Source organism: Lithobates pipiens, unplaced genomic scaffold (assembly GCF_037356315.1).
Source record: "Lithobates pipiens isolate NorthernLeopardFrog02 unplaced genomic scaffold, aLitPip1_a1.2 Scaffold_23, whole genome shotgun sequence".
NCBI lineage: Eukaryota > Metazoa > Chordata > Amphibia > Anura > Ranidae > Lithobates > Lithobates pipiens.
The window spans coordinates 194158277-194170032 of NW_027507785.1; the positions used below are offsets into that span (position 1 = coordinate 194158277).

Genomic DNA, 11756 nt, shown 5'->3' on the forward strand with positions numbered 1-11756 from the left:
TTTTTGATCTATTGAGTCGGTTTCAAAGCAACAGGATGGATGACCAGCGGTGCAGCTTACAGGGCAAGAATACCTTGAGTGTTCCCACAGCCACATGTTCCACCCCTCCAAAATCCATGAAAAAATGTATGTCACACATTTTCCAATTCATGAATGGAAAACATGTTTGTAAAAATGTATGAAGTTTGCTAGAAAATAAGTCGGATGTACTGCATTTCTGCTTTTTTGTGGTGCAGGCATTTTCTTAAAGCTGAACTCCAGGCAAGCAGCTGTATACAATAGTGAAATACATATATGAGCGGTTTTACCTACCTAAGGTTTTGTATTTCTGCCCATCCAGTCTTGGGATTTACACAGCACACTCCTGTCTTGGAGAGCATATATTTGTTGCAGTTTTACTTTCACTTATAGGTCCTCACCCTGTGATTGGAAAAGCAAAGCTTGCATTAAAAATACAATTAATGATGGATCATTAAATGCAAGGCTGCATTAGTTTATGCCTTTTTACATCTGCCTGGAGCTCAGCTTTAAGTGAAAGTTTGTGTACATGGAGGCTGTACTGTATACTAGTGGTTACACATCTCTTTTCCGTTTGAACTGATTAAACCTAATGGTTATTAATGTGAGAGCTTAAAATCAGTCAGTTCCTAATATAATTTGATATATACTGTATGGTGTGGACGTGAAGCACTTGTGTATACTGAGTCATATTCTAATGGCAATTTATTGAACTCTAACATCAGCTCAATTTCATTAGGATTACAAAAGATGAGATCTACTTAAACATACGTTGCCATATACTTGGGCACCTCAGACTTGGGCCCCTTTCGCACATTCTTTTAGTTTCATCAGTTGCCATGTTTTTTCAAAGAAAGAGACAGACTGTTTTTTATATCAGTTTTTCCATCCACCAGTTAGAGTCCTTAAAGGGTAAGTTCACCTTTTACAGAAAATCTGAAAGGTGAGCCTACACCAGTCCAACGCCCCCGTTTCATCTCTGTTTATCGAAGAAAGAGAGTGGCCACAGACTGGACCAAGAAGTTTGCTTGACATAAATCTTTGTCGCATGCCAGACAGATGATACAGGACCAAGGTTAGCGCTTCACGCGGATATACCATGCCTGTTCACCGCATGAAACCTTAACGTGGTTGTTAACCCACTTCTAATTGTTTTCTTCCCTCTGTACCATTATAACAATTTGTCTGTGCCTGTGTAATGTAAAAAATCCACCGCTCTGTACAGATATAAGCTCCACCCTGGGTGCTCAGCTGATTCCTCTCCTCTCTCTCCAGCTCGCAGCTGCAGTGGGTGGGGCTGAGCCTTAGCATTACCATCAGCCGGGGAAGAGGGGGAGAGAGAACCGACAATCGGCTGAGCCGTGTTTATACAGGTACAGATCGGTGGATTTTTTACATTATACAGACAGACAATTTATTAGAAGATATGAGAGCAGCAGGAGCCGGTGGGGGGCGGGCGCTGGTACAAGCAGGGAGGGGAGGGGGAGATGGACAGGGGACACAGACTGGAGAGCTGCGGGTGACAGAATTGTGCAAACTGACCACGGTGTCAGGGCTCAGCAGCTATGATTATTGTGGTCCGTTTTCAGAGGGGAGGGTATAGCCAGGCAGGATCGGAAAAGTTTTTTTTAATTTATTTTAAATTTTTATTTTTTTGGGACTGAGACATTGCGGCGGGCAGATCGGACACTTTTGACACTTTTTTTTTTTGGGACTAGTGACATTTATACAGTGATCAGATCTAAAAATAGGCATTGATTACTGTATAAATAGCACTGGCAGGGAAGGGGTTAATGGGGCGATCAAGGGGTTGGGGACATTGAGTCCTCCCGACCCGCAGGCATGTTCCGGCAGTGTGCGCCTGCCCACAACTGAGCCTGCACGAGCCGCCGTATACAGCTACGGCGATTCACGCAGGAGAGCCAGTGTGCCGCTGTGAAATGATGGCAGCTGGTGTTTAAAGGGGAACTGAAGTCTGCTCACATAATTTGTAATAAAAACCTCTTTGCCATTCTGAAGCTTCCCTCCAACCACTTTGCATATTTTATGTATAGTGTGACTCTATTTGCCAAATATGCTGCAGAAATCACCCTTCAGGGAGTCTGGCTGCAGCCATTTCAAATGTGGGCAGCTGAAGCTGCTGCCTGTTCACTTCCTGGATTTGCAGAGGCACGACTCAAGCTCTGCAACTCTCCTTGGCCTTCTTATGACTCCCCCCTCCTCCTTACCTGGAACACTCTCAGGAGGGAGAGAGAGAGAGCTGTGCATGATGTCATAAGCCTAGGCTTTTTACCAGACAAGAAACAGGAAGTGGGCTGTATAAGGTATTGGTAGGTACTGGCATAAAAAACATTTTTTACTATCCAAAGTTAAAACAACAAGGGCCGTAGATTTAATAAATGTAAAGATGAAAAAATGACTGAAGTTCCTCTTTAAGTCATCCTTCAGAGGCTTTCTCTCAAGTGTTTCCTTTCCAGGGGAATGGACATTTTTGCCTTCCAGTATGCCTTTGTTGGTACACAGATGGGCATTAGTACGGTATCCATTTTTCCAAGAAGTGGAAGCTCTTTAGATTCTAAAAAAAAAATATTTTAAAATTGGCGCAACTGCAGTATTTTATAAAGTAGAATTCCATGTTTTAATTTTTAATTTTCCATCTGCTGCATGAACTAAATTAAGCTGGCGTGGTTGCTTCTCTGGCAGGAGAAGCCTTTTCTTTTGATCAATGAATCTGATTGGCTCAAGCTGGAGAGGCAGCAAATGATTTTGTGCTTTTCACCTCAGCCAGTTGGAGGAAGCCTTGTATTTTTATATAAATTAATATAAGACTTCTCCTTCATGACAGAGAAGCATTCAGGCCTAATTGATTTTGCTCCAGCAGCAGACTGCGAGTTGCCTGCATTGCTGCTGAACATAGCACCTCTCACTGCATATAGCTGATGCTACTACAATATATTACAGTACACACAGCAGGTGCAGCTTGGCCCAAACTATATAAAATCAAAATAATTATATTCTATTTTAACCTAATAGTATGAAATGCTTAGAGTATTGTTAGTATAACTGATGTGTTTTTTTATTTTAATGGATTGTGTTTTACTCCTTAGCTCTCTCTGCATCGGTTGTTTCTCCTCACACTGATGAGTTCTTAGATCTCCTTGCCAGTTCTCAGAGCCGTCGGCTGGATGATCAGAGAGCCAGTTTTAGCAATCTGCCTGGTTTGCGGATCAACCAGAAACATAGTAATTCTGTTCTGAGTCACCTAATGGCCAGTGAAAACCGGGAGCCGGATGAAGATTTCTTTGACATGCTGGTAAAATGTCAGGTGAGGAGACTATAAATATAGGCGTTTCACTGAATTAGGATGTTTTTAATCTACAAAATTTCCTGTCAGACGCAACATTGTGATACTGTATACTAATTATATTTTTTGGTTTATTAACTTATGTTCAGGGACATTACAAGGCAATACAATCAGCAAGCTTCTAATCTGTGCAACACTCAAATTCTACTAAAATCCCTAATAAAAAGTTCCACAGAAACAATGTATATAATAGCGCTCTTCAAAAATAGTATATCCTCTCTGCTTAAAGCTTCTTTATCTTAAATTCATTGATGGACACAGCTTCTCTTCATTTTTGACTATAGGGTTTACAATGCCACCTACAGAAGTAGGGCACCGCCTATGGGCAGTCCTAACTGGTTAGCCAGTTGTTTCTGCCTGGTGTTTCAGGAGTATGGACCTAGTTACCTGCTGGGACCTGGTGTGGTGGTTTTTTTTTTTTTTCCCCCTGGGATTTTTTCCTGCAGAGATCTTAAATCCTACCCTGGCCAACAGTCCCCCCCCCCCCCCCCCCACCTTGGTTGGAGGCAGATCTGTCTCAGGAGTGTTACCAACCTCCGTGAATCAGTAAGTAGATGACATTGTCTGTCTCCCGGGTGGTCCTTTTAACATGGCGCCTCAAGTTTATGCCTCCCCTCATGGAGGTGGGGGGTTCCTCCATGTCCTCTGTAGATGCTTTGTCTGCGGTCATTGAAGTCGCTGACTCCTTGGTGGAGATAGAATTGGGGCATAAGGCAGGAAAGAAGCGCCCTCTGCTTTCTCCTGCCCCCTCGGAAGTATTGGAGCAAAAATTGGGCTCTGACACAGCCATGGTCCCAGTTTTTCCTGAGTACCCTGACAATACGATCTCTGACTCATCTGGTGTGGATGAGTTGTCCTCCTCTATGACCGCACAGTGCAGACAATTCTTAAAGTTGATGATACCTTAGGGGCTGCCACATGAGTGGCTGTTTCCTTTGGTATGTACAGGCTTGGCTAAAGTTTTTTTCCTTATCCTACCTATTTTGATAAATTTTTCTCTAAGGTTTGGGAACGACCAAAGACTCCCTTTGTGGTCCCAAAACGCTTCTCAGTGCATTACCCCTATGAGGAGCCCCTACTGAAGAAATGGACTTTCCTTCCTGTCACAGACCCTCCCATCTCAAGATTGAATAAAGCAACAATGATACTGCGGGAGGAGTCTTATAAGTAAAAAAAAAAAAAAAAAAGTGGCGATCAAATACCACCAAAAGAGAACTCCATTTGTGTAAAAAAAAAAATATATATATATATAAATAAATATAAATATATATATATATAGATATATATAGATATATAGATATATAGATATATATATATGTAATTTGTGTATAGTGTTGCATGATCGTGCAATTGCCAAATTTGTATACTAGGCCCTCCCTCCTGTTGAGTGCCCCCACAGCAAGCAGCTGTCTATGGGGGCACCCAAGCCAAGCTGCAGCTCCAGGTTTATCATTCCTCTCCAGCCTTAGACCCTTTTCACACTGAGCTGCCAGAATGCTATTCAGCCTTTTAACCTCCCCGCGGCCAAAAAAGGGGTTAAATCCACCCGCAAAAGGCCACTTTGCTGGCAGTATAGCCCCATTGTTTTCCCCACTCCTACACCACTGCAAAGAAGCTGCTGGCAGGAGTTTTTGTGATGCCCTGCTAGCACAGCGCCCCAGTGTGAAAGCACTCTGGCTTTCACACTGGGTTTGCAGCTGAGGCTTTTTTTCAGGCGCTATTTTTAACGCTGTAGCGCCTGAAAAACTCCTCGGTGTGAAAGGAGTCTTAGTGTCCCTGGCCCGCCCCTTTTATGCTATGGATTTTAGTTGAGCAGGATTCTTGGTGGTTCATGTATTCACAGCAGAAAACCAATTCTGTTTTATAGGGAACTAAAATGATATTCTAGAGCAGTGGTTCTCAACTCCTGTCCTCAGGGCCCACTAACAGGCCAGGTTTGCAAAATAACTGAAATATATTACAGGTGATATAATTTGCTTCTCAGAGATTGCAGTATTCTAGTCTGTACCTCCCCAAGGTAATACTTCAAATCTGGCCTGTTAGTGGGTCCTGAGGACAGGAGTTGAGAACCACTGTTCTAGAATCGTCTATTTTCAAAGCACAAATCATTTGGAGGGTTGCAGTAAGACCCATAATACACCCCCCCCCCCCCCTCTGGAAATCTAGATGCATTTTAAAAATAAATGAGGTAAATACGCCTCACTATTTGTGTTATACTGGGCTGATTCAGTGACCATTTTTTTCTTTTTTTGCTGTTACAGGGTTCCCGATTAGATGATCAGCGTTGCGCCCCTCCTCCTCCACCAAAGAAAGGTCCAACCGTCCCAGATGAAGACTTCTTCAGTCTTATTCAGCGTGCACAAGCCAAGCGTATGGATGAGCAGAGAGTGACACTGTCATCTTACCCTAAAAGACCTAATTCGAGTTAGGGACTGCTGCCATATGTGATGTTTTACATTCTCCTTTTCTGGACTAACCGATTAGCTGCCATATTGTGGTAACAGAGCTAAAAAGACGGGTTTTTCTTTCATAGTACTGTAATTTATACCTTGGTTTCTGTAAAGCAGGGCTACTTACATATCATAGTTTTACTCCATTCCTGTGACAGGCACTGCCTGTATTATGATTGGTGCAGACCATTATTTATAATTTTATTATTCAAATGCATACGACACTGACATTTTATGTTTGCCCTCTTTTGGGAGAAATGCACCTTTAGTACGTCAGTAGAAACGTGGCATTGATTGGTTTTTGGTTAGGGAGGCTTCCATTAATAGATAACATGAATAGTTTGAATCAAGAGGGTTCATATTTTTCACTTAAACTGACATTTGTTTCAAAAAACCTGATATTTGTCAATGGAGTGAAAAAAATATTGACCTTACCCACACATGATTGGCTGTTTGAAGGAAACAAGTGTATAGTCCTAGGTAAAAGGTGTCCTTAGGTGCTCAGGCTCATGGGATTAAAACAACTGTAGTTTAGATTTATTTTGAATTACTTGGTTCCCCTCACATTTTAAAGGCTCCACCTGGTCTTGTACTTATTTCTGCTCTGATCCAATGATCTTTACTGTGCGGCTCTGCTGCAAACCATACAGCATTTCATCTGAAAATGTGCACTCCATCTTGCACATGCTTGCTGCGGCCCTATTCTTTCCTGTGGGAAAGGCATATTTGAAGCTTGAGGCCACCAAGGGTACAGCTTTTTCCATTGGAATAAATAGGACTGTGGCACAATATGAAGCAGCCATTTTTGAAGGAATAGTTGTGCAGCTCAGAGCAAGGCCACAAAGAAAAGATCACTGAATCAGGGTTTGGAGAGGAGTACAAGTTCCCCTAACTCCAGTGGGTGCTGCCCTTGGTAAATTCAGTTTTTTAAACATGGTAACATTTTCTTAATGTCCCCTTCTGAAGACTTACCACCAGGTACCGCTTTACAGCAAGTAAGGTTTACAAGCCTGCCGCTCAAAGTTAAATGCACTCCTCTTTCTGAAGCAATCTTTCAGAACAAACGTAATACATACTGTATATATGTACACATTCATAAACATGCCTTTACAAAAAAAAGAAACAGATTGGTGGATCTAAGGGATAAAGCTCTGGAATTGTATTATTATTATTTTTTTTATAAAGCTTTGTACCCATTTTGTCTGTTGATACCATAATCTAAAGCACTACAGTTGTTCATAACTATGTAAATAGTGTTTTTTTTTTTTTTTTTTTTTTTTTATAGTACAAGTTTAGATTCTGCCTGTGCTCAGTAGGAACATTTTGTGGCAGAACCATGGTACTTCATTGTTATGACATTTCTCCATCTCAAAGGGCTATTCTTTAGAAAATGGTACTATTAATGTTGTGTCTGTGTTTTTTTTTTTTTTTATTGTGGTTTTTTTTTCTGTTTTTATTTTAGATTATTCAATATGTAAAATAATCTTTATATGAATTTTTAAGGTTGAAAAAACTTGATTTTCTTACACCACTAATTCTTTGCACATAGATTTGGGTTGTTTGAAAATGTAATATTTTCAAACAAACCATGTGAGATGCTTCAGAAAATAAATGCTGGTGCAGAATGCTAATTCTTTACAGTAATTGTCTGAGTGGTATTTTATTATTTTTTTCCCCTGGGCTAGTATGAACTGTAGGATATAAATATGCCCAGAACAATGCTATTGGTAAGCCTTTTTTTCTTGAAAGGGAATGCAAGGAGTGCAATGTTACTGTGCCTCATTACTTTGTAAGAGGCATATGTGGCAGAGCTGCACATGCTTGTGATGTAAAACGGATTTGGAACTACCAAGCTCAAATTATATATAGGTGTGTGTGTGTGTATGTGTGTGTGCGCATAGAGGTGCACCAAATGGAAATGTTGGTGTCAAAAATGGAAAATGTCAGTTTATAAAAAAAAAAAAATATATATATATATATATATATATATATATATATATATATATATATATATATATATATATATATATATATATATATATATATATATATATATATATATATATATATATATATATATAAAAAATTTGTATTTTATTTGCCTTTTTAAATAATATGATCACTTTAAATTAATATGAATTTATCGCCGGCCAATGTTGGCAAGAAAAGCTTAAGAAAAATATATCCCTTTTAAATTCTATGCATGTCTGCACACTGGTCTATTGTGCTTCCATTATGGTGTTAAAAATCCTGCTTCCTGCATTTTTGGCCAGTTAAAAGAAAAATGCAGAAAAAAACCCCTCCCAGTTGAAATGCGTTGAGAACATATCATTAACGCACCTGTGTTGCGTTTTTGAATCACATGACTTAGAAAAAAAAACATACCATAAGCACAGTAAAATCATGCAAATTTGCATCAAAATCGCATGCATTTTCGGTGCCATTATCAGCACCTTTCTCTTATTGGCTAAAGGGCGATAATGCTATTTTCGGCCGAAATGTTTTGGCGGCCGACGTGTGTGTGTGTGTGTGTGTGTGTGTGTGTGTGTGTGTGTGTGTGTGTGTGTGTGTGTGTCAGCCATAACATTATGACCACTGAGGGGTAAAGGTAACATCTCGTTACAATGGCATCTGAAAATTGGTGGGATATATTAGGCAACATGTTGTTCATGAAGGTGATGTGGTGAAAGTAGAACAAAAATGGGCATCGCAGTTTGTTGTGCAGGGGGCTGTGAAGCCCACAGCCAAAAGCTTCTACAATTGTCACATGAACATCAGAACTGGACAGCGGAGCAGTGGAAGAAGGATGGCCAGGTGCGTGTGTGTCACTTACCTGGGGAAGAGATGGCACCAGGAATGCGGTATAAGAAGGCAAGTTGGCAGTTGGGTTGCTTTTGGGTCCATGCTAGGGGTTGACGGATATCCCATTTATTATAAAAAAAAAATTTCCAGGGTTGATACCAATTTTTCGCCTGCCTTGCGATGGCCAATATTGGGTGCAGATATGCTGTAGATATACATTTTATTTTTACACTGTCCTTTAAAAAAAAAAAAATTATATATATATATATATATATATATATATATATATATATATATATATATATATATATATATATATATATATATATATATATATATATATATATATATATATATATATATATATATAGTATTATGGCTGTCACAAGGAATGTAAACTTCCCTTGTGAAAATAGGCAGTGACTGGTACTCTTTATGAAGGGATCTGGGTCTATAAGACCCCAAACCCCTCCTCTGCACTTGAAAGGATTCAAAATGCCAAGATCTGCATTTTTCTATTTTTTAAAACTGGCGCCTTTTTTTTAGGATGCCAGTAATCCGTAAGTGTGTCATGACGTCACTTCTGGGTTACTAGATCCGAGACCTGAACAAAGAATTGGCTTTGTTCGGGTCTCTGGCCAGCCGGTGGGACAGAAGACCCAGGTGCACACCAGATTGAATCTCGCATGGGTAATACGAGCTGCCTGTGAGAGAGGGGAGGGACCCGATGACGGCGCCCGTGTGAGCAGATGGGGGCGGTCCCGCTGATCAGCTGGAGCAGTGTGAGGGGAAAGGACGCTGAGCTCCATGGATGAAGCCGCCCGGAACGTCCTATCTCACCACTAAACAGACCGACCGTGTACACCCTCAGGGTGCTAAACGGGTAAAAGCGCTGTGGCTTTGATCGATCGGTCCAGAGTCTGTCGACCCCCCCCTCCGCGTATGGTCTCTGCTGCCCTTGTATGAGACCTATAGTGGGCTAGTGCACTGCCAGGACCTAGGACCAGGTGGAGGGACAATACAACAGCGTCTGAAGAGATTCCTGGTGCGCTGGCAAACACAGCGGAAGCGGACTGACTGATACCCCCTTGATGATCCCCTGGAGGCTGTATGAACAGAGGAACGAGATGGACTGAGGTCTGTGGACACTATATACTTACAAGCAACCACCTCCTCCCCAGGTATTTTTTTTATTGAACCTTTTATGCCGAACACATGCTGAATATGCGGAATACTTGTTAAACTTCATATGAAATGTATTTGAACATTTCCTGTTGATGCTCTGGGTGGCCCTAGATGAAAAGACTCAGTATAAGCAGGAGGAACGGAAACAGAGCAAAACAGTGGAGGCTCAGGAAACTGATCCCACATATCCCACATATTCTTGAGAGGGCAGACCAGGATGTAAAAGGAATAAGTGGAGCTTAAACATAAATGATTGATAAAACGACATATATCCACAAAAACGATGTATATGACTTGCATATGAAGTATAACGAATGCTCACCGGAATGTTATGTGTGATAATGTGTGGCCCGCTTTTTGGAGTCCTGTAAACTTCTTTTTAGAAGAGATTGCAGTAATAGCTCTCACTTAAAAACACAGAGAAAGTGGGCGCGGATCTGGGAGCCGGGCTCTCACTGCAGCGCAGGTGGCACAACCAAAGAAACACTGAATAAAGAAATCTTTTTTTTTTTTTTTTTTTCTCAATCCTGGGGAGGCAAAGGACAAAAGGTGGGAATATGAGGGGAAGAAATCAAAAGGCGAATGAATCAAAGGAGAGTCTTAATACAAGCACGATTCAGAAGTATATGAAGGAAATTAGTGTAAAAAGCCCCGGATTAGAAAAAAAGCAGCAGGGGGTAAGGGAGAAGAAGAGAGAAGTAACTAAGTCAGCAGGGGCCCCGGGAGATAACTCAGGGGAGGAGCTGGACTCAGATTTGGAAGGCAAAATGAGGGGGCAGAGGGATATCGCTCAAATCCCCACAAAAGGTGAAATGCTGGAAATGTTCGCCAAACTAGAGAATACCATTAAAATAGAAATTTCAAACGTCAGGACGGATATGGGCCATTTATTGAGGAGAGTGGAAGAAGCAGAGGAACTAACGGGTAAACAGGCCCATGAAATATTAGAACTGAAAACGCAAGTTGGGAAACTGCAAACGGACCAGCGGGACATTCTATATAAGCTGGAAGAACAGGAAAACCAAAACAGACGTCAAAACCTAAGGATTAGAGCATTGCCGGAACAACAAGGAGAAGATTTGGGGGTTAAGATGGGAAAAATATTTAACCCTATATTAGGAAGAGGGATAGGAGAGGATTTAAAGATTGAGCGGGTTTATAGGGTGAGGAAACCCCCAGGTCTGAGGGAAGAGGTCCCGAGAGACGTAATTATAAAGTTTTGCCTCTTTGAAGATAAAGCCAAGATATGGAGCAGGCTCAGAGGGCTGCCCCCATTACAATACGAGGGAGTATCTTTACAGGTTTTTTCGGACTTATCGGCAGGAACATTGGCTCGGAGGAGACGTTTAAAACCGTTACTAGAACAAATGAAATTGGCGAATATCCGATATAGTTGGGGGTTTCCAGCGGCCCTATTGGTCCAGCGGGATGGAAGAACATTTAGATTAAAATTTCTAGATGAGTTGGAGGTCTTCTGTAATAATCTTGGGATCCCAGTACCAAAGATCTCTAAAGATGCCTAATGGACTTATATAAAGGACATTGGTATTGGGAGTTGGATTTGGGGAAGGTGTATAAGGTTGCTGATCTCCTTCTCTCTATTTTTTTTTTTTTTCTCTCTCTTTTTTTGTGGAGGAGGGGGAGGGGGGAGAGTGGGGAGGGCGGATGGTGGAAAGAGGGTGGCGGATGGATCAGGTGGGGCCCCGGGACATCATACCGTGTCTGAGGAGGGATCCCCCGTCTCCCAGGGGGGGGGACCCTGACACGGGTGGCCGCGATCGGAGTCTCACCCTAGCGGGTAAAAATCTGCAGAATAGAGGGGGTCCTCAGCTGCAGAGTAGAGGTCAGGATTTGGCCAGGGGGGGGAGGGGGGGAAGGGGGGGGGGAGGGGGAGGAGGTTCCTTGCAGCACCAACTAAGGTAATATGTATTGAGATG

General features: G+C 41.7%; 1 protein-coding gene across 6 annotated transcripts in view; it reads left to right on the forward strand.

Moving 5' to 3' along the window:
* GPSM2 (G protein signaling modulator 2) overlaps positions 1 to 7476 on the forward strand; it is an 89571-nt gene extending 82095 nt beyond the window's left edge. For all 6 annotated transcript variants that reach the window (XM_077452714.1, XM_077452719.1, XM_077452717.1 and 3 more), the window contains 3 exons: positions 1 to 126; positions 3126 to 3343; positions 5644 to 7476. The exon at positions 1 to 126 is cut by the window's left edge and continues 37 nt beyond it. In XM_077452714.1, the coding sequence (XP_077308840.1) occupies positions 1 to 126; positions 3126 to 3343; positions 5644 to 5811 (512 nt within the window). In that variant the 3' untranslated portion in view covers positions 5812 to 7476. The remainder of the gene's footprint in view (positions 127 to 3125; positions 3344 to 5643) is intronic.
* The last annotated feature ends 4280 nt before the right edge of the window (positions 7477 to 11756 follow it).